Genomic DNA, 23,889 nt, shown 5'->3' on the forward strand with positions numbered 1-23,889 from the left:
AAAAGCAAAAAAAAAAAAAAAGATGCAAAATCGTTACAAGCGCCCTTCCCTTCACCTGACAAATTTTCTGGCCCGCCCTCCTTGCTCATCCCTCACCCTGCTGCCGTTAGCTGACAGAAGTAATCACTGAGGGTCAAAATCTAACACCAACCAGCAAGCAGACATTACTCATGTCTCAGAATTGGGGCAATTAAAGTATGTTCATGTAAAGGTGGATACATTTTCTAATATGACGGTCTGCTTCTGCTGGCAGGAGAGAAATAACCTCGGTTGCCATTATTATACACCTTCTCCTGTTGAGGACTCTCATTACGACTGAAAACTGATAACAGTCTTGTTTATTTTATTTTTTAAAAGATTTATTTATGTTTTTTTTTTGAGACAGGGTTTCTCTGTGTAGTTTTGCGCCTTTCCTGGATCTTGCTCTGTAGACCAGGCTGGCCTCGAACTCACAGAGCTCCGCCTGCCTCTGCCTCCCAAGTGCTGGATTAAAGGCATGTGCCACCACTGCCCAGCTTAAAGATTTATTTATTTATTATGTATACAGTGAGTGTTCGGCCTGCAGGCCAGAAGAGAGCACCAAATCTCATTGTGGATGGTTGTGAGCCACCGTGTGGCTGCTGGGAATTGAACTCAGGACCTCTGGAAGAGCAGTCAGTTGCTCTGAACCTCTGAGCCATCTCTCCAGCCCCAACAGTCCTGTTTATACTAGCAAAGGCTTTAAGGAAAATTTGCAATTTGTAGGATATTAATTGTGTTACCGGAATCCTTTACAATCCACAGGGTCAAGCTACGGTGAAACAGCATCATTAAATACTTAAACGACAAATTTTAAGAATAAAAAAGGGGGTGTGTACACCCACCCACGCCCCTCATGCTGGGCTACATTTAGCTTTGCTAACTTTAAAAACTTTTTTTCACAAGCCGGGCGGTGGTGGCGCATGCCTTTAATCCCAGCACTCGGGAGGCAGAGCCAGGCGGATCTCTGTGAGTTCGAGGCCCAGGAAAGGCGCAAAGCTACACAGAGAAACCCTGTCTCGAAAAAAAAAAAACAACTTTTTTTCACATTAAAGGATAATGCCACCTCTGCTGCCCAAAAGCATTTTGCACTAAAGGAGATGCAGCCCAAAGTGTGTGTTTAATGGAAAGACCTAGAAACTAATCACTGGAAAGGGCCAGACGTTCCTCTAACATCAGGGTGAGGTTGTGCTTGTGTCTTCCCAGAAATGAACCAAGTCCCAGATGGCTCCTGCTTGGTGCATCTGACCAGGACAGCATCTCAGAGACCACTGGACAAACGAAGTGTCTGAAGATAGACAATAAGCCCATTAAGAGGAGATGTGTCAGGAGATAGCTGGGCACTGAGTTCTCCCCACAAGTTCTCCCCCTTTTATGAACCATCGCTGAATTGCCAAATGGGTAAAGGTGAAGCTAGCAATTTCCATTAATAAAATAACAAAACCAAGGCCAGTCTCCAGGATGGTCCCTAAACTGGGCCTTTAACTACTTAACTAAACTACCCTGTGATTTCACTGTCACCCTAAGTGGGATGTGTTTGGAAAACTGCCAATCAAAAGCAAACCAGAAGTCCCGTTCTGAGAATTTTTCATAGGAAAATTGAATGCCTGGTTTTATTAAATATCTATTTGTTAGATATTTAATTCCATTAATCTTTCTGTTAGGAGATTTTGTTTTTCTTTTCACTAGGGGGGATGCCTCGCTGGTAACATAATCAGCCTCTGGGATAACAGTCCCTGATCCCAAGTCTATCCACACCTGCAGTTCACCTTTTGTCAAGGCGGGGTACACAAAGAGGATGAAGGAGCCGGTGAGAAGTGGGTGATTGTTTCCCTTGTGACTGGGAAAGACTATTAAAGACCATCGCTGCCCCTGGGTGACACCGGTGGCTTTCGTTAGCAGGGAGCCAGCATGGCCGACCAGTCCAAGTTCATTGAGTAATTGACGACGCCTTAGAAAAATCGAAAGAACGGCGCTTTCCCAGTTATTTTTCACCTACCAAGGGATTCCTTACCCGGTTACCATGTGCGCTTCCGAAACTTTCCGAGCTTTGGATGCCTTTGAAGCCAGAGCTGATGACATCGTGCTGGCATCCTACCCGAAGTGTGGTAAAGAACGTCTTTTCCTACGAATGCATTCTGTATTTATCAGGCAGGGGAGGGTGCAGGGTGAAGGGCGGGAAGGAGGAGGCTCATTCCACATGGAACTCGCTGGAGATCAGCGAGGAGGGGGGACCAAGACAGCAAGCACGTAGGTTATCAAGTCAACCACTGAAACAGCTTGAGAAACAAACAAACAAAAACAGCATCCTGGAGGAAGGAGTCATGGCGAGTGATGGGCGGTGGGAGGATGGGCAGGGCCGGAATAAGGAAACGTGGATTTTTTGACAGACAACAGAAGCATGCCATTTCTGTCATGCATGTAATGATTTCCATGTGCTGGGCTTTCTCTTCAGAATCAATCCTCCGGTTCCTCAGATCAGTTTTATAAGGTCCATCATCAGTGGAGCATACAAGATCAGAAATCTAACTTACTCTCTTTCACATCATCTACTTTTTTGTTGTTGTTGTTTGGATTTTTGTGGTTTGTTTTAATTTTGAGGTTCAGGCTGGCCTAGAACTTAATAATCGCTTCAGATTCTAGCATGCTTGGGTTGCAAGTGTGAGCTAACTCGTCTACTTTTGATTCTTTCAAACTCCTGCTTATTAAAGCCATTTGATTTAACACTTTCCGTTCTCTTATTCAATGCTGGGCTTTCATAAAATCAAGACTATATACTCCTGTAGATGAATTCAGGGTGAAACCTATTATATAAAACTGATATTTCCCTAACATGATATTCTTCTTCAAGGAGGCATTCTATGTTCAAAATCATGTCAAGGAGACATCTGAGCCTGATGTGGTGGAAACATCTGTAATCTGAACAGTCAGGAGGCTGAGGCAGGTGGTTCATGAGTTAGAAGCCGATGTGAGGCACGTTGCAAAGACCTCAAAAAGGAGGAAAGAGAGGAAAGAAGGGAGGAGCAAAGAGGATAAAATTTGAATTTTAAAATACATTAAATTTTCCAGCACTTGGGAGGCAGAGGCAGACAGATCTATGTGAGTTTGAGGTCAGCCTGGTCTACAGTGAGTTCCAGACAGCCAAAGCTATTACACAGAAAAACCCTGTCTCAAAAGAAAAACAAAACAAAAACAACAACAAATTAAATTCCATGTTAATAATAATAGATGCTCTTTTCTCCAAAATTATTTCTTTCCACAGTCAGATTTCTTTCAAACTTCAAAGAAGTAAATGTACATATCATGAGATGGTTGAAATTTGAAATTTCCTCTTCTATGTGCTAAAGTGATACATACATCCTTGTTATTATGACCCTTAGTGAGGTTCTATCTTCTGTCTTTTCTTACGGTTCAAACTGGATTCTCCACATTGTCAGCGAATTAGTATTTGCTGTTTCTAAAAAGAAATACACGTGTCCAGAATTTCCAGTTCTTGAATGTGGTGACGCAGAGAAATATCAGGTTAGTAAAAACAGTCTTTCAACTACCAGCGAATGAGGACAGCGAGATGTCTTCCGTTCTGGAGTCTCACTTCTGAGTTCAAAAAGTATTATATAATGCTGATTATATTCCTGATAATGTTCCTGATTGCCAGTCATTGCTTACTTACACATCCTCAGTCCTTATCTGGTTAACTAATTTATTATGTATCAGTGTTTTGTGCATGTATGTGCAGGCCAGAAGATAGCAAGATCTATTACAGATGGTTGTGAGCCACCTTGTGGTTGCTGGGAATTGAACTCTGGACCTTTGGAAGGCCAGGGCTCTTAACCTCTGAGCCAGCTCTCCAGCCCCTTGTCTGGTATTATCTTCATTTTTTTTTTTTTTTTACAAAGTAACCTTATTACCGTTTCACCAAAGATGAGCCTGCCAGCCTTGCCCAAGATTGAGGAGATAGTAAGTGGCAGAAAACAAATTTGGATCCAAGCTTTCTGATTCAAGCTCGAAAGAATTTAGCGTACAGCTATCCTTACTAGCAGTAACAATATTTTTATCTTGGGGGCAAGTATCCGAGAACACCCAGGAAATGAACTAAAGCCAAAAGATACAGTCATGGGTAGGATGCAAGGCAGAGTCCCCTGTCTTTGCTAATAAAAACATTTTAAAATTCCTTATCTTAATTTTGGCTGCTGTGTATGTGAGCAACGAGGAATAGCCAAGCAGTAGTTAAGATGGTCAAGTCTGAATGAGGGTTCAAAGCCCAACAGGGCACTGTTAGTTAGCCTTACTCACTTTCCAAAACTGGCTGGGACGCCAGTTCTCAGGAAGTTCCGCTTTCTGCCCAGGAGTAAGGGCAAGAGGGAGGCTCTGCCTTGGGGCTTTGTGCTTAGACAGCAGGAAGAAGATGGACCGTCCTCCCCTGACCTAAATATGCCAGAATGCAGAAAGGAAGGGAGGCTGGCCCAGGGGACCCACCATTTCAGGAAAACTTCCGGAAGTATTCACCACCAAGCCTCTCCCGGAGCAGACGGAAGAACCCCACTGGATGGGGACTTTCGGGAACACCTTCTAGAACTGACCACACGGGTCACATGATTGACAGATAGAAACTTAAAAGTTCCGTAGGCAGAAAGAGGGAGGAGCCCGTTTCCCTGGACCGGGAAAGTAGCAGAAAAACGGAGCTTGCGGGACAGTTGTTTGAGGACTTGATGCTGAGCGGGAGGTCCAGGCTGGCATCCAGGGCACCTTGAGAGGCAAAAGGGGCTCGGGAGCCATATTAAGACTGGATCCCACACTGGGGAGGGTTGTCAGTGCTTGAGTATGTCTGATGGAGGCTCAGACAGAACAGGCTAAGGCTTCGGGGCCAGAAGAATGGACATCAAAGATTTTGCTGAGGGAAGAGACGGGACACCTAGAGAAAAGCCAGCCGCTGCCACATAGCCTTGCTCCTAATGAGAAGTGATACTAACATGTGCCTAGCCTTCTAACCTGTACTTTTTGTTTGTTTGTTTGTTTTTGTTTTTGTTTTTCGAGACAGGGTTTTCCTGTGTAGCTTTGCGCCTTTCTGGAACTCACTTGGGAGCCCAGGCTGGCCTTGAACTCACAGAGATCCGCCTGGCTCTGCCTCCCGAGTGCTAACCTGTACTTTTAAAACCTATTACATCACAGGCCAGGATCTCTTTTACTTTATTTGCCTATGTTATTACCTACTCTGGTACAAACAAGCCTGTTTTATGTTTGAATAGGGTTTGGATTGTTGACTTGTATGTTTTCCATTACATATGGGATTGTTTCTCTATGAAAATATTTTTAATTGCAAACAATTATCACAAGTAAAGTATATAGCAGATACCATTTGTAAGTGGGGAATGCCTTGTGATACTACACGAGCTTTTTAAAAAAATATTTATTTACTTATTACGTATACAGTATTCTATCTGCATGCATGCATGCACTCCAGAGGAAGGCCTCAGATCGCATTACAGATGGTTGTGAGCACCACCATGTGTTTGCTGGGAATTAAACTCAGGACTCTGGAAGAACATGCTCTTAACCTCTGAGCACTCACCAGACCCCTGCACAGACCTTTTATTCTTTGTCAAGCTTTTTGTTAAAGCAGGACCTCACGTAGCCCAAGCTTGCCTTAAATTCTCACTGTAGCCAAGGCTGAGACTAAGCTCCGGCCACTTGCCTTGCTCCAGGTGCTGGGCTTCCATGTATGTCTCACTTGCCCAGCTGCCAATCAAGATTTTTTTACATGTCAGAACTTGACTCTGAACTTGAGTGTCCTTGGGACCCCCCTGCCTCTGGAAGGTGAGGTATTCCTGTTCTTCAGCCTGGTCTTTTCTGCTCCCCACCCCCCCCCCACACACACACTAGCGTGAATGTAAAGCCACGTGCGTTCCTGGCTCTTTCTAGGACTGTCCCTTTTCGATCTTAGTGTCAGTTGAGAAATGAAAGTTGCACTTCTTGTTAAAGAAAACCCTAGCTGTGGTGAAAGGATCTAAATGGCTTTTGCAGCCAAGGCATTCTGGAAGAATCTTAACTTCACTTTCAAGTATCCGCTGAAGTGGGGCTGGAGAATTGGCTCAGAGGTTAAAGGCACTTGCTGCTATTTAAGGGGACCTGAGTTTGGTTCCCAGCACTCACATGGGTAGTTCACAACCATTCCAGGCATCTGACACCCTCTTTCGCCTCTGTAGGCACCAGACACGTGAATGCCTGCACGTACATACGTGCAGGCAAGACACTCACACACATTAAGTAAACACTTTGTTTCTAATTAATTAATTTTATTTACGTGTATGAGTCCTTTGCGTGCACAGAATACATGCACCATGTACATGCCTTGTGCCTGTGGAAGCCAGAAGGGGGCATCAGATCCCCTGGAACTGAAATTATGGATGGCTGTAAGCCACCATGTAGGGGCTGGAAATTGAACCTGTTTCCTCCACAAGAGCAAGAAGTGCCTAAACACGGAGCCATCTCCCCAGTCCATAAAATAACATTTGAAACAATTCAGTAAAGTGATCGGCATAAGTACCCCAATGTACGAGGCTCTGCTGCTAACAATAGCCAAAACCGTTTTAAATCTTTAAACTCTGCTTTCATCAAGAGAACCGTTAATCTGAGAAGACGGTGGTTAGCATCCTAATGGTCTGCCCTTCTCTCAACGGCAGCCTGAAGATAATACGGGGGGGGGGGGCTGTCAGTCATTTTCAAGGTTAAGTTCGTCCCCCTGGGCAGGTGCTCGGTCTTGTTCTCTGAGGTTATCGATGCTTGTCTCCCTCGGCAGCACAGGGAGAGCTGGTGAACGTCAGGGCCACCTAGATTTAGCGGGTCTTCTGGAGCCTCTGTTTGGATGACATCTAGGTTGAGGGTGTGTTGGGGAGGGAGAGAGAGAGAGAGAGAAGAGAGAGAGAGAGAGAGAGAAGAGAGAGAGAGAGAGAGCATGTACGTGCGTAGATTTCTTCCTGCAGAATGAAGCATTAGTTGTGTTCTTGTAATATAGAGATCACGGACTAGCTCCAGAATTGTCAGAAAATGTTTTATCTCTGTATAACCTTTTGGGTTTTTCATGTCTTCAGTGTATCAGAAATGCTTATTTTTTAATTCAGATATTTTAGAGGCAAATTTCTATTTCAACTGTAATTTAAATTGTGTTACTTTTTTATTTTAATTTTTTTTCATTTTTCTTCTTTCTTTTTTAAGATTTATTTATTTATCATGTATATAGTGTTCTGCCTGCACATATCACTGCAGGCCAGAAGAGGACACCAGATCTCATTACAGATGGTAGTGAGCCACCATGTGATTGCTGGGAATTGAACTCAGAACCTTTGGAAGAGCAGCCAGTGCTCTTAAACCTCTGAGCCATCTCTCCAGCCCTCACTTTTCTTTATTAAGAAATTTTTCTACTCACTCTACATCCACCACAGATCCCACCCCCTTTTCCTCCAACCCCCCATAATTTTATTTTTAAAGATTTATTTATATTTATTTTATATGCATTGGTGTTTTGCCTGATATATGTCTGCGAGAATGCCGGATCCTCTGGCACTGGAGCCACAGACAGTTGTGAGCTGCCATGTGGGTGCTGGGATTGAACCTGGGTCCTCTAGAAGAGTAGCCAATGCTCTTAACCTCTGAGTCTCTCTCCAGCCTCCAACTATGTCTGCTTTTTTTTTTTTTTTAATGCAATATGCCTTTTATTTTAAACAGAAATCAGTGAGAAGGTAAGTTTAAGTTAATTGTGACTCAGTTTACAGACTTCTTGCCTGTAAGACACATACAAACTTCTCTTAGAAGCCCTGGGTGAGCCTGGCGGTGGTGGACATGCCTTTAATCTCAGCACTCGGGAGGCAGAGCCAGGCAGATCTCTGTGAGTTCGAGGCCAGCCTGGGCTACAGAGTGAGATCCAGGAAAGGTGCAAAGATACACAAAGGAACCCTGTATCAAAAAACAAAAAAAAGAAAAAATAAAAAGAAGAAGAAGAAGAAGCCCTGGGTGAGGTCAGTCCTCATATTACGTGCACTTCAGCTACCTTCCTCATTTGTTTGAATAAAATATTGTATATCTAGCTCTGAGACAGTGAATTTCGTTTTACTCTTGGCTCTGCCTCTAATCCTTCTAGTAACCATCTCATTCCATATGAGTCATTGTGTGACCTGGGGCCATGGGGTGCAGGAGGAACAGTCATCTGTTCCTGTATCACTTCATCTGAAAGTGACCATTTACAAAGCATCTGAAACCTCAAAGTCTAACTTTCATCCCTAAACGAAGGCTTCAGTATCTGCCTGAAGATGTTGCTGAGAATGGATGTGAAGTTATTTCCAACACCAAGAAAGGCAGTTTAGTGTACCTCGGCCATCATCACCACTAGTCACCCCTTGGACTCATGGTTGATTAATTTGTTTGTTTGTTTTTGTTGTTGTTTTGGTTTGGTTTGGTTTTTTTGAGACAGGGTTTCTCTGTGTGGGCTTTGGAGCCTGTCCTGGAACTCGCTCTGCAGACCAGGCTGGCCTCGAACTCACAGATATTTGCCTGACTCTGCCTCCAAAGTGCTGGAATTAAAGGCATGTACCGCCGCCGTCGCCGCCACCACCGCCGCCGCCGCCACCACCACCACCACCCATTAAATTTTTTAAAGACTTGATTTTTGTTCTCTTGTTTGAGTCAATGTCTCCATAACTTTTTTTTTTTTTTTTATAGAATTAGCTAAAAATTCCTTCACTACTTTAAGATATATTTGTTTTTAGACAGGGTCTCCTGTGACATAGAATTCACTACAATGCATAGTTAGTTGAATTCATGTCCCTCCTGCCTCATCCTTCCTAGTGCTGATTATAGTCAGACACAACCACACCCATAAAACTTTGTTGTTTTTTCACCAGTAGAAATAGATAACAGAAAAATAACCAATATTCTATGTTCCTCAAGTGACAAACATTTCATAAGTTATTTCTCATATATTTATTTAGTAACCCAGGACTTCAGATTCTGTTGGGATATTCAATCCCAACACTTGGGAGGCAGAGGCAGGCCGATTGCTGAGTTCCAGGTCAGCCTGGTCTACAAAGCAGGTTCCCAGATAGCCAGAGTGTAACTGGAGCTTTCTCCAGTCCCGCTCAGACAAAGTAAACACACAGAGACTTATATACTTATAAACTGTATGGCGTGGCAGGCTTCTTGCTAGCTAGCTCTACATCTTAAATTAACCCATTTCTATTAATCTATAAGTTGCCACGTGGCTTGTGGCTTACCGGTACTTTAACCGGCAGTGGCTGGCAGCGTTTCCAAACACCTTCCACTTCCCAGAAATTCTCTTTTCCTATCCTGCCTTATACTATACTTCCTGCTGGCTACTAGCCTCAAACGTTTTATTTATCAATAATCAAATCAATCAGAGCAACACATTCACAGTATGCAGAAAGACTCCCAGCATCAGAGCTAACAAGAGAAAACTCTATCTTAAAAAAACAAAAAACAAGAAAAGAAAAAATATAAATAGAGATCTAGAGGTATAATCTATATCTCGTTCAGAGCACTTATGTTGCAGCAAGGAATCTGAGTTTTAAGCTTCTTACTCCATGGGTGACAGCGAGCTGTTGCGGGGGGGGGGGCTGCTCCAGGTTTTTGGGCTCCTAAGAACCTCATTGCTCCTGTGAACAGCCAAAGGAGTGCCTCCCTGTCCCTAGCTCCACCCTCTAGAAGTATATAATAAATGCCACAGAAGCACACACACCTATAAACAGGTCTCAATGTTCTTGAAAAAAAGAAATATATGATTCTCTATTAAAAGGTAAAAATTAAGTTAAGTGACAAAGATTGAGTGTGGAAAGTAAGATCCAATAAAATAGTTTAGGTGAGATTAATGACTTGCTTATGATTCTTCATAAAAAAAATGTAGGGAGCAGAAGAGAAAGTAATAATACATGTGCTTGAAGCCACCACTTGGATACCATATCTTCTAGGCACCTGAACACACACACACACACACACCCACCACACACACACACATGCACGTACACGCGCACCCACACATTCACACACACATTCACACACTCTCAGACATACATTCTTAATACTCTCACATATATTTTCTCCCATACACACAAACACACACATTCTCTTATACACACCCTCACACACACTCATACACATTCTTACAAACACACAGTCATACACTCTCACACACACATTCTCTCTCACGTACTTTCTCATAAGCACACTTACAAACATACGGTCATACACATTCACACACCCTCGGAATACTCTCACATTCTCTCGTGCATCATTTTCACATACTTTCTCACACACCGTCTTACATGCATGTGCACACACAGACACACACACACACACTCACTTTATTGTGTGTATTTTGTAGAGAATGAAACTGTTTCCCTCACCAAGGATTTTGACAACTCACCTCCACTATGACAAACTACCTCAGTCTGTCTTCAAGAACAAAGCCAAGGTGAGTGAATTTGAAACACATAAAGAGATTTATTTTCATGTATATGAGTCTTTTGCCTGCATGTATGTATGTATATCATGTGTGTGCTGATTTAAAACTTTCAAGTATTCATACAGGCCATCCTTTTATCTCTCTGGGGGTTTGTTTGCTTATTTTGTTTCAACCTTGCTTTTTGGTAGTGTTAGGGATCAAACCCAGAGCCCCCCACGTGCTAAGCAAGAACCCTACCACTGAGCTACATATTCAAGCCCCATAGTTACTGGCTTTTGGTGTGATGAGTTTGCTCACAATCATGGAATTGAGTATGGGAAACACATGATGTAGTATTTTGTCGTTTCTTTCTTTCTTTTTCTTTTTTTTTTTTTTTTTTCGAGACAGGGTTTCTCTGTGTAGCTTTGCGCCTTTCCTGGAACTCACTCGGTAGTCCAGGCTGGCCTCGAACTCACAGAGATCCACCTGGCTCTGCCTCCCGAGTGCTGGGATTAAAGGCGTGCGCCACCACCGCCCGGCCTTTGTCGTTTCTTTCTTTAGATGTTTTTGCTATGGCTGCATTCAAGTCCAATGCCTTATCATCAGTTTTACAACTGATAGATCTCAGAATCTCACTGCTTCAAAAGAATATAGCCTCATAAAATGAACAAAAATTTGTCATTGTTTTTTTCTGGTGACATCTGCAACTGTGTTATTTCTGAATTTCCCATATAATAACAATCATTTCGTCTGGTGACAGAATGATTGTTTACATTGACTACTCTTATCATTTGCTTAAAAATCCAGCCCCAGGAGTGGCAAGGTAGACCACTCAGGAGCCTGGGGCAGGAGGTTGTAAGTCATACTTTGCTCTGATTCATCCATTTTCTGCACTCCTCCGCCTTCATATCACATGCATTCCCTGAGCCTGGCTTATTTTGCTTAACATAATGTTTCCAGTAGCACCTATTTTTTTCTGCAAATGTCCATGATTTCAGTTCTCTTTACAACTGAATGAAAATTCCTTTGTGTATCTGATCCACGTGTGCTCTATCCGTTCGGCTGTTGATGGTCATCCAGGCTGCATTCATTTCTTGGCTATTGTGAACAGTTCCGTAATGCTCGGGTATATCTCTGTGTATGTTTGCCAGTGGTAAGGGGACAGCAACCCGCTCCATCCTGCCACCTTCAGCAGCCAGGATTTGTGACTTTGATGCAGTCAAGTATTTTAGGATTGGTCAGTATGAAGCAAAGTTGAAGATTTTATTAAAGATGCTTTAGTATGGTGGCACGCACCTTTAAATCAGAGCACACAGGAAGCAGAGGCAGATTAGAGGGACACAGCAGTTCCAGGCCAGGCAACAGTGAAGCCCGTGTTAAACAAGAACAAACAATGTCCAGCGGTGATGGCGCATGCCTTTAATCCAGCACCAGGAAGGGCAGAGGGGGCCAGATCTCTTGTGAGTTCAAGGCCAGTCTGTTACAGAGCGAGTTCAGCACAGCCGAGGCTGTTACAAGTGAAACCTGTCTCAACACCCCCCCCAAAACAAAGCAAAACAAAACAACAAAACAAAAACAACGCAGCAATAACAACAACAAAGAAAAACCCTCAAGAAGGGAAAAAAAAAACACACCCAAGAGTAATGTGTAGGATTTTGATTCTCAAAGAGCCATAGGCAATAAGATGTTCCCAAGTGCAGCACTGCCTCAGAGGGAGCCCAAGTATTTTAGAATTAGCTATATAAACCATTATAGTATATGTGTGTGTATAGCTAATATTACACAATATATACTATATATGGTATATAGTATAGTGTAAATATACTATTTACATCTTAAAAAGCTGCTAAGAAACCCATTTATTTATTTTCTCCCTTTTGACACTGGAGAGATCAATAGGGTGGCTCTGATGACGTCTGGGATTAGAACTATAATCTGATGAAATAAAACCCGGAACTCTGCCCTCCCCAGCCTCTCTAATGGTTAGCTGGGCCCTCGCGCGCCCCCCCCCCCCCCCCCCCCCCCCCCCGTGTTTTCCATGAGTCAGTCAGTCCCTTTGCCTGTGAGGACCCGAGCTAACCGCTGTCAGCCTGCAGCCATCCAATTTTCACAGAAAAACCAGACCCCCACCCACCCACCCGGAAAAAAATCCCTGGAAAACGGTTCAAAAGCCCTTGAGGCGCGCTGTGGCCCCTGCTGGTTGGGGCTTCCGATCTGATCTATTTAGTCACGAAATTCCTCAGCGGAGGATCACCTTCCCCATTTTCCAGAAAGTCACCTTTTCCAGCTTCTGCAGGGAGGACCTTGAACCCAATCCAACCCAACCCCTGCCTCCGAAGGGGGAAGCGTGTGGGGGGGGACCCTAAGATGACTGTGGCTTATAATATATATATACCATATAATAAGTTTTGGTTTTGCCCAATCACTGGGCAAGCTTTAGTGAAACGTTTCACTATTAGGATAAGAATTCGTACTGTATCAAGCTCATGAAAGAAAACGCTGGCCACACTTTCAGGAGGGGAGTCTAAAAAGATTGTAGCAGTGGTATATTTTGATTGGGCGTGTTAATTAAGTGAAACAAAGGGGATTTTTGATTGCTGGACTTGAATACTCCTATAGCTGGGTCTTAAGTAGGCGGCCACAGGAGGAGGAAGTGACCAAATAAGGGAATGGACCATCCTGGCTAGCTTTAGGAATGTAACTTAATGGTTTAGGGAGAAAACGGGGGTGGTGGGTCGGGAATGGGGTGGGGGTTGGGATGCCAGAGCCACAGGCTAGAGTTGGCTAGTGTCCCTTCGTGCTGTGTGGTCTTAGAATGCCCAGCCACAAGCTCAGTTGTGTCTTAGAAATGAAACAGAAAGCGTCTGAAGTCTTGAATACACACGCGGAGCAGCCGCGCACTCTCCCACAATCCCTCGGTCCTCTTGGGATTCAGTTTGCTCTTTCCAGTGCTCATTTCACACTTTTCATCCAAAGGCTGCTACTGTCCTTGGAGAACAGAGATGTGGGGCTGAGAGGACCCACTCCGTCCGCATTCCCACAGACACACCCCCGCCTCTGCACCTTGTGTTCAGGACCTGAAGATCGTTTACGATGATTTGGGGTTTTACCTTTCACTCTCTGAGAGTCTGCTAGTCCAATAGCTCTGCTGTGCCTCTTAGGATCTTCTACACCTGCCTTTATATGGTCTAAACTCGTTATTAGCAAAGGTCCTCTGAAGTGTCACACTTCGGTTCTCTTCCCCTTTCCCCGGACTTCCGCAGCTGTGATTTACTACCGTCCCTCTTCCTCTCGGGTTGACACAATGATGGCACTGTTCACCCTTTCACTTTTCCAAAGTGCAAAATACAAAGCTGCATGAATTAACTTCGTTTTTGCTCCCCAGATATTGGTGATATTTCGAAACCCTAAGGATACGGCGGTGTCTTTTTTCCGTTTTCATAACGATGTCCCTGATATTCCAAGCTATGCCTCTTGGGATGAATTCTTCAGACAGTTCATGAAGGGACAAGGTATGGCTGTTAATAAAAGAAATCTTCCTTCGACAGGGGAACGCACAAATATGAAAACGTAAATGTAAAGAAGGCTTAGGAAGATTTGGAACCAAAAGATGGCATTTAAAATGAGGTGTTACAGCAGGACCACCACCAGTTCCATGCATCGAGTAATTGCAATGCACCTTGGGTTTCAAAGACACTCTAGACCACTGGTTCTCAGCTTCCTAATGCAGCGACCCCTCAATACAGTTCCTCATGTTGTGGGGACCCCCAACCATAAAATTATTTTCATTGCTACTTCATAACTGTAATTTTGCTACTGTTATGAATCCTAATGTACATATCTGATATTTCCGAATGGTCTTAGGTAAGCCCTGTGAAAGGATCTTTCGACTTCCAAATGGGCCACAACCCACAGGTTGAGAAACACTGCTCTGGAGAGTTCAATTACTGACCGTGGACACTGAGTGGTCATGGAAGAGAAAGAAGAGAGATGTTTTTTAAGAGTCATGTAGAAAAGTATTTCTAGTCAGTTCCCTTAAGTCACTGTATTACACAGTGTCAAAAAACCAAGGAAGGTTAAAAAGAAAAACCCATAAAGTTGTGTAACTACACCTAAGACATTTTTGTTAGACTGTTTACGCATCTCTATCGGTAACTATTTTAAATTATTTATGTATTCTTGTCCTTTGATAATTTAATATATGTTTATGATAAATTTTAGCCTTTTCTCCCCCCATTACTCTGTCATATCCCCCTGCTTTCCCCATTGAAACCTTTCTTTCCCCAACAATTGCCCTTCCTATTCCCTGTCTTTTTATTTATGTGTGACTCACTGGTTTAAACAGGGTGGCTGTGTTAGTTTCTTTTCTGTTGCTGTGATAAAACACCATGGCCAGGACAGTTTATGGAAGAAGGAGTTTAAATCAGGTGGTGGTGGTGGTGCATGCCTTTAATCTCAGCACTCTGGAGGCAGATGGATATCTGGGAGTTCGAGGCCAGTCTGGTCTACAGAGTGAGTTCCAGGACAGCTGGGACTACACAAAGAAACCCTGTCTCAAAAAACAAACAAACACATACATAAAGGAGTTGATTTGGGCTTACAGTTCCGGAAGAGTTCGTGACGGCAAAGCAGCAGCAATGGTGGCTGGAGCTGAGAGCTCACGTCTCACATCCTTTTTTTTTTTTGGAAGCTGAGGATCGAACCCAGGGCCTGGCTTCTACCACTGAGCTAAATCCCCAGCCCCGAGAGCTCACACCTAAAACGTCAAGTGCAAGTAGAGAAAGAAAACAGGAAATGGCCTGTGGCTTTGAAACCTCAAGGCCCGCCCCCAGTGACACACTTCCTCAGCAAAAGGCCACACCTCCTAAATCTACCCAAAACAGTGCCACTGACCTGGGACCAAGTATCCAAATATCTGAGCCTATGGAGAACATTTCATTCAAACCACCAGTTACTTACATGAGCATAGGTGGGTGGTTATATACCGGAGTGTGGGTGGTTATATACTGGAGCGTGGGTGGTTATACCACAGAAGAAAGTGACTCTTCAACCCCCACCCACCATTAACTGTTAAATCCCTTGCTGAGTTTTGGGTCTTGTAAGCCCTTCCTCCTTTCATGACAAAATAATAACTATTAACGTCTAACTGCTACTGCTTTTTCAGATACTAAACTAGGGTTGTAATTGGCAAGCTTTCCTTTAAGACTCCGACCAACCGGAGTAAGGCCCTACTGTATGGCTAAGAACACTAACAAACTGTTCTATTGCCAACTGCTCCCCTTGTTTAAGTATCGGTGAGTCTAAATCCACGAGGACAATGGCCAGAGGCCTTCAAGTACCCATTTTTAATAGTGGTTAAACGACCCTAAAGGGGACGATATTGTCTCTTTTCTCTAAGAGAACAAGCTGTGTAACCATTTCCTCTGAGATTAAAATAATAGATCTGAGAGTCCCTCTCAGAGGGAGTAAAGCTGAGCTGCAAAGACCCCGAGACCTTACCAGCTGCCTAGAGAAGCAGAAAGCCAGCGGCGCTGCCCCGCGAGAGGTTTAGACCACAGTCACTGGGAAAGGACACTCTCCAACCTGTTGAGCTGCCTGCAGGCTGTGCAGTGAGCTCCAGGTTTCCCAGCTTTCGTGAACTGTCACCCATGCTGGGGTGGGCCTGGGTGACGCAGCTGTCTTTGAGTCATTTCTGCTCCTGTAAGTGACCTCTCACCCATACTTCTGTAAGTGACCCCAATAAAACTCATTGGTTCACCAAGTTGGACTTTGGTGGTATCCGTACTTTGGTCTGTCGTGGGCTCCCTATCTGGGATGAGGAGACATATGTGTTGTATCTCTCCAGGAAAAGTTTTGTTACACAAAAAATCGATTTTTTTTTAAATTGTTGTATTTAAGGTGGACACCATGTTTTGCTACCTATAGGCATAGTGAAATGATTACTAAAGTGAAACATATCCATCATGTCACCCAGCTGCTTCTCTGTGAGTAAAGAAAGAATCACATACATTTGCTGTTCAATATTTCATTATATAACCCAGTATTCATAACTACAGTCCTTATGCTGCACTAGATCTAGGAGTCTTGTGATCTAGTGGGTCCCTGGGAAGAAGAAACAGCACACTTAAGAATGTCTTAGCCGGGGCTGGAGAGATGATTCAGAGGTTAAGAGCACCAACTGCTCTCCAGAGGTCCTGAGTTCAATTCCCAGCAACCACATGGTGGTGCACAACCATCTGTAATGAGATCTGGTGCCCTCTTCTGTATACATAATAAATAAATAAATCTTAAAAAGAATGTCTTAGCCTTTCCAGCTGCAGGGGGACTCAACCTCTGGTTGACTGAAACACCCCCCATTAGCCAAGGGATTTTTATTGTTCTCCAGTTTACACTTTTAGCAAGTTGATTCATATCCCCAAAACATCGTGAGGAAGCTTCCAAAGGGACAATGCCAAGTGCAAATCCTCGATTAAGGAATATCACCGTGTGCCAGATTTTTCCCAACCAAGTCTTGCATAGGCTTTGTACCCTTGGGAAAGTCTCGGGCAAGATTCACACAGAGGACCTAAGAGAAACAAAGGTAACCGAGAAACGAAAGTTAAGGCTGGGTGCTCGCACTCTGGGGCCAGACCAGGTATAGCTCGGTGGGAATGCTCCCATCAACATACTGTACTGGTTCTCTAGAAAAGATTAGTATCGGATTGAGTCATAACAGCAAGGGAAAACTCATTAGGAGACGCTCGTGAAGCACCACAAAGCATGCCTCTGTTTATTTAGAAACACTTCATGGAGACTGTGTGGAGTCCGATGCGGTAAATCCACCATACTGCTCCATACGTACATCATATGAGGGAACATTCGATGACAATGTTTGTTGTTCGTGGGACAATATCAAGAATCTTCTCCACTGCATCCATTCTTTCTGCCTGCTTAGTCGACTGGCAATAGATGTGGCAGAGATAACTTGGACAGGATTTCTTCTCTGCAGAGCTCTTCCACTTCTAGAGGCAGCTGAGCGTACTGTGGATGCAATGTGATGGACTGTCCCAGCTCCTCTCCACTGTAACTTCTGGCAATGATGGACTGGAATCTTGAACTGCAAGCTGAAGTAAACTTTGTTTGTTGTTGTTGTTTGCATAAGTTGCTTTGGTTGGAGTATTTTATCACAGCAACAGAAAAAAAAATCTCAGGCACATGCACTGTTTCTGAATTATCTTGTTCCCCCATTCTCATGAATGTCTTATAGCTCTGACCAGATCATTTTCACAGCTGTATTATTAAAGAAAAGTTCAAGAAAGGAAGACATGGATGGAAATGGACGGTGAGACAGGTGTATGCCACCAGATTTGTAATAGGCGCAATCTCTCTCACATACACCCATATGTTGTGTATCTGTTTTCCTCGGTGATGTAGTTACTTACAAATTTTTTTTCTCCTGTGTTTTTTAGTTTCTTGGGGAAGCTATTTTGATTTTGCAATTAATTGGAACAAGTATATTGATAATGAAAATGTTAAGTTCATATTATATGAAGACCTGAAAGAGGTAAGATTGTGGTCATCGATATTCAAGGGCAATATTTATTAGTGACTACAACACAGAGCACATACTTGGGATGTCTGATTGTGTGAACAGATAGATTATTCAATTTTTAAAAATTCTGGATATGTAATACAAAACTAGAAAAAGCCTGCTATACATTGTAGCTAGAGTTTTCCTGCCTTGCCCACAGTCAGGACAAATCTCTCTCACCTGCCAGTCCCACAGTCGCTCAGACCCAACCAAGTAAACACAGAGACTTATATTGCTTACAAACTGTATGGCCATGGCAGGCTTCTTGCTAACTGTTCTTATAGCTTAAATTAATCCATTTCCATAAATCTATACCTTGCCATGTGGCTGGTGGCTTACCGGCATCTTCACATGCTGCTGGTCATGGGGGCAGCTGGCAGTGTCTCTCTGCCTCAGCCTTCCGCTTCCCAGAATTCTCCTCTCTCTTTGTCCCACCTACTTCCTGCCTGGCCACTGGCCAATCAGTGTTTTATTGACCAATCAGAGCAATTTGACATACAGACCATCCCACAGCAATACATAAAGGCTTAGTTTGTTTGATTAGCAAATAAAATAATGATTGAAGCTTAATAACTGCCTTTTTTCCCATTTGTGATGGACAGTTCATGTTAGTAGGTCTCAGTTAATTTAACTGAACGTGTATTTGATTGTGAACATAAGTAGGGAGACCTACTTCCTTCATTCAGGCTGGAGGAGAAGTTTGGTCAGCCCAGGAAGGAGTAAAAGGATCAGGACTTCAAAGCCAGTTGGTGTTACATAATACCCTTTCTCAAAAACTAAATGAGGAAAGAAAGAAAGAAAGAAAGAAAGAAAGAAAGAAAGAAAGAAAGAAAGAAAGAAAGAAAGAAAGAAAGGAGGAAGGAAGGAAGGAAGGAAGGAAGAAAGAGAGAAAGAAAGAAAGAAAGAAAGAAAGAAAGAAAGAAAAAAAGAAAGAAAGAAAGAAAGAAAGAAAGAAAGGCTGATTTAAGAAAACTGTTGCCTCAGCAAATCCCACTGAAAGGTGTTTATCTTTCAAAATAAATTTTTTTTCAGAATCTGGTTGTTGGAATAAAAGAGATCTCTGAATTCCTTGGCTTCTCTGTAGCTGATGAACAAATCCGAGCGATCTCAGCCCAGAGCACCTTCCAAGCCATGCGGGAAAATTCTCAGGAGAGCCATGGCGCTATTGGCCCCTTCCTGTTCCGCAAAGGTAAAGCGGCCTTCATGTGTGGGATGCTGGATCCGCCTCACAGTGACTTTGCACTTAGCAGGAAAGTCAAACCACTGAGTCTGAAACGCCACAGGGTTTTAGCCTTTTTCCCCCCCTTTAATGTGAATTCAGGGGAGCCTGGAGCCTGTAATTGCAGCTGCGCACTGTCCTTTATGCGACAAGCGCCCAGTGACCGCGAAGAGCAGCCGGAGCTCCAATATTCTAGTCCCGGGTAGGAAGAGGGAAACAGCAAAGGAAGGAATCCTGCACATTAGCTCACCTGGCCCTTCTAGAGCTTTCCCGCAAGCCCCATTCAGTGGCTGCCTGCATCCGTTCGTCGTCTCTCTATGTAGCAGGACTTGGAAATGTAGCTTTCTTTTTCTTTTCTTTTTTTTTTTTTTTTTTTTTTTTTTTTTTTTTTTTTTTTTGGTTTTTCGAGACAGGGTTTCTCTGTGTAGCTTTGTGCCTTTCCTGGAGCTCACTTGGTAGCCCAGGCTGGCCTCGAACTCACAGAGATCCGCCTGGCTCTGCCTCCCGAGTGCTGGGATTAAAGGCGTGCGCCACCAACAGGAAATGTAGTTTTCTTATCCAAGCTAGGTGCACTGTTACTTCAAATCAGAATTTTGTCAATACAGAACAAAGAGAAAAACCGTCCTTAGGTAGGTAATCAGGTACTTCACAGAAGATTTTACTTAATTTCATTGAAGTATTCTAAGTTCTTATCAAATTTTACAATTCGGTAGGTTAGGGCTCTCCACTTTCATTTTGTTGCATATTTAATGAAAATATAACAATGTTTAAAATATTTATTACTCTGTGTGTGTGTGTGTGTGTGTGTGTGTGTGTGTGTGTGTGTGTGATGAAATGTATGAGGCAGTTAAAGGACAAATTATGGAAGTCAGTTCCCTCTTCCACCATGTGGGACCTGGGGCTAGAACTCAGGCTCTTAGGCGTGCGGCTAGCACCTGGATCCACCAAGTCATCTTCTCATCAGCCCTGTAACAAAATTTCAAGGCAGTGTACAGAACAGCGAGGATGACCACAGCTAACATGGGAACTGATTGTGTCCTGACTGGAATATTGTGTTGGGGTCAATGTTTCTAACAAAAGGACACAACAGATTTAATTTTGCAATGTGTGTGTGTGGGGAAAACAGCTGAAGCCCAGGATCTTGCATTTTCATTGCCAGTTCAGGGTTTGAGCTGAGTCTATTTTCTCCTGCTAATTTTTCAACTTACCTATTTAAAATATCCAGTATGAATGCAAGGTGGAATAGGAACCTGGTTGTAGCTAGATTCCTGCAAAACCCTGATTCTTATGCTTGATCTCATTAGCTTTAAGGAGGAGAGACTAGAACCTCTCTACACATTGTTCATCAAGTGTTATTCAGAATAGAAAACTCCTACAATAATGTAAATCTGATGTTCCTTGTAGAAAGTCCAGAAGGCAGGAAAATATGGAAAGATAACACAAGTCATTTATAGATGTCATCAAAAATATAAATTTCAAGGGGTTGGGAATTTAGCTCAGTGCTAGAGCACTTGCCTATAGGCAAGTGCAAGGCCCTGGGATCGGTCCTCAGCTCCAGAAAAAAAAAATTAAATTTCTCTCACCTAAGTCAGATTTTACTTTTTTAAATTTATTTTATTTTATTTTATTTTATTTTGGTTTTCGAGACAGGGTTTCTCTGTGTAGCTTTGCGCCTTTCCTGGGACTCACTTGGTAGTCCAGGCTGGCCTCGAACTCACAGAGATCCGCCTGCCTCTGCCTCCCAAGTGCTGAGATTAAAGGCGTGCGCCACCACTGCCCGGCAGATTTTACTTTTTGACGTGTTTCCTCCTAGCCATTTTCTGTTTGGTATAGTTGGACATTTGGGGACAGTTTTACGTCTTATTTCATTTCCTTAATTCATTGTTAACTATTTTCTCTCGCTGGTCAGCCCGTTTCGTTTCGTCAGCCCGTGTTTCGATGGTTGTGCAGCAGAACTGGCAGTTTCACCTAAAAGCATTCAAAAATCCCACAGAAAGAAATAATTTATTTTTTTATGCATTTATTTATCCTCTGTGTGTATGTACGTGTGTGTATGTACATTTCTGTGTGTGTGTATGTGGTACATCATATCACATGTGCATATCAAGGTGTACATGAGGAGGTCATTAAGGGTGCATCGTGTTGGAGTAGGTGTGGCCTTGTTGGAGTGGGTGTGGCCTTGTTGGGTGGGTGTGGCCTTGTTGGGGTGGGTGTGGCCTTGTTGGAGTGGGTGTGGTCTTGTTGGAGTGGGTGTGGCCTTGTTGGAGTGGGTGTGGTCTTGTTGGAGTGGGTGTGGTCTTGTTGGAGGGAGTGTGTCACTGGTGGCGAGCTTTCAGGTGTCAGAAGCCCACACCAGGTCCCGTGGCTCTCTCTTCCTGCTGCCTGCAGATCCAATGTAGAACTCTCAGCTACCACGTCTGCCTGCATGCCACCATGCTTCCTACCACGCTGATAACATGGAACTGTAAGCCAGTCCCAATTAAATGCTTTATTTTATAAGAGTTGTCATGATTATGATGTCTCTTCACAGCAATTGAATACACTGACTAAAACAATAGAATTGAAAAAAGAAATAACATGATTTTTTTTTTGTAAGATCAACACTACCCAGAGATCAAGCAGATATGGCACATTAATGTGCTGAACCATCTCACCAGCCAATGAAATAATTTACTATATGTCAAGAAAACATTTAAAATTTTATTGAGGCAAAGTTTTACCATGTAGCCCAGGCTGACCTGGAACTTGCTATGTGGCCCAGGATTAACTCAAAAGTATGATCTTCCTGCCTCGACCTCCTGAGTGCTGGGATTACAACTAGCCAAAGTAGTAAATTTCTAAAAAGTGTTCTATGTCTGACATTTTAACAAAAACCTGAGGTAAAATGTTAACTTTTAAAAGTGTGTTTGTTATGTTAGTTTTTTTTTTTTCTTTGAGACGGGGTTTCTCTGTGTAGCTTTGGTACCTGTCCTGGATCTCGTGCTGTAGCCCAGGCTGGCCTCGAACTCACAGAGATCCACCTGGCTCTGCCTCCCGAGCGCTGGGACTAAAGGCGTGCGCCACCGCTGCCTGGCAACTCTTTTTTTTAATATTATTGTTTTAGTCAGGGTGTTCAATTGCTGTGAAGACATCATGACCATGGCAACTCATAAAATAAAGCATTTAATTGGGACTTGCTTACAGTTCCAGAGGTTTAGTCTATTATCAGCAAGGCAGGAAGCATGGCGGCATGCAGGCAGACGTGGTAGCTGAGAGTTCTACATCTGGATCTGCAGGCAGCAGGTAGAGAAAGCCACTGGGTCTGGCTTGGGCTTCTGAAACCTGAAAGCCTACCACCAGTGACACACTTCCTCCAACAAGACCACACCCACTCCAACAAGGCCACACCCACTCCAACAAAGCCACACCCACTCCAACAAGGCCACACCACTCCAACAAGCCACCCCCCACAAGCCACACCCCCCCCAGCCCCCCACTCCAACAAGGCCACACCTCCTCTCCTTTCAACTAGTGCCACTCCCTAAGCAGTCACATATATAAACCTATGGGGGCTATTCTTATTCAAACCACCACAACTATGTTGTTTTAGCCTTTCAAAGTGAAGCACTGTAGTTAAAAAAAAAAAAAGGCAGAATTGGGTAGAATACAGGATAAAATTAAAAAATTATCCTAACAGATATCTGAGTCTTTTGTGTTCTCTGTGTTGTAGGTGAAGTTGGTGACTGGAAAAATTTGTTTAATGAAACTCAGAACCAGGAAATGGATGAAAGATTCAAAGAGTGTTTAGCAGGCACGTCCCTCGGAGCCAAGCTGAAGTATGAATCACATTGCCTGGCTTGATTCTCTGGTCAGGTCGGCTGGCCTACACACTTTCTTTTTCCTAATAATAACTGGGTTTATATAATTAGATAACAATTCATATAATTATATAATAATTCAATCAAATAGTCACATAACGGAAATCAGGTAACATGTAATTCTGAAAAGTGCAGATGGTAACAGCTGTCATTTTTGAGCTCAAATTAAAGTTTTCCTCTTTGTGAAGAATTGGAACATTGTTGTCAATGTGTTATATTAGAGTTGAACTCACACAAAATGGGCTTCCAAATGCTCTACAGTTTCTTAAGCTTTTCTCATTAGGACACTTCTCCCCAAGGATCAAATATTTGTATTAGTTATCTCAGACGTTCTGGTGGGTGATATTCAATTCTGACTCCGCAGTGATGTAAGGTTAGCAAACTCGAAATTGACTCAAGGTAAATGCATCTTCATCTACTGTGGGCATTCCATGCCTATAGGTTTCTGGAAGTGCTTCCCTCAAGGGTCTTTATAGTTCTACTTAATACACTCTTTAAGTCAAAGCTAAGTTTATGTTTTTGTACCAAACAGACTTTTCTGCTGCGGGGCCATAAATAGTCATGTGCAACTAACAGGAGAATGTAGAGAATATTCTAGAAAGATCATCCTATCTGGCACTCCTCAATCATCCTAGTACTTGGGAGGTAGAGGCAGGAGGCTCACTACAAGTGTGTTGTTGGTCTAGTCCAGACAAGTTCTAGGCAGCCGGGACTCCAGTCAGACCCTGACTCAACCCATCAGACAAAGCCAACAGAAAACAGACTGCTGGGGATACGG

General features: G+C 43.3%; 1 protein-coding gene across 1 annotated transcript; it reads left to right on the forward strand.

Annotated features, from left to right (window-relative positions):
• The first annotated feature begins 1,929 nt into the window (after nucleotides 1-1,929).
• Nucleotides 1,930-23,094, forward strand: LOC114697380 (sulfotransferase 6B1). The gene is given in 9 exon segments (XM_028875627.1): nucleotides 1,930-1,954; nucleotides 1,957-1,983; nucleotides 1,986-2,124; nucleotides 3,426-3,540; nucleotides 10,406-10,495; nucleotides 13,851-13,977; nucleotides 17,914-18,008; nucleotides 19,068-19,224; nucleotides 22,964-23,094. Coding segments are annotated over 9 exon segments (906 nt in total).
• The last annotated feature ends 795 nt before the right edge of the window (nucleotides 23,095-23,889 follow it).

This window comes from Peromyscus leucopus, chromosome 22 (assembly GCF_004664715.2).
Source record: "Peromyscus leucopus breed LL Stock chromosome 22, UCI_PerLeu_2.1, whole genome shotgun sequence".
Taxonomy (NCBI): domain Eukaryota; kingdom Metazoa; phylum Chordata; class Mammalia; order Rodentia; family Cricetidae; genus Peromyscus; species Peromyscus leucopus.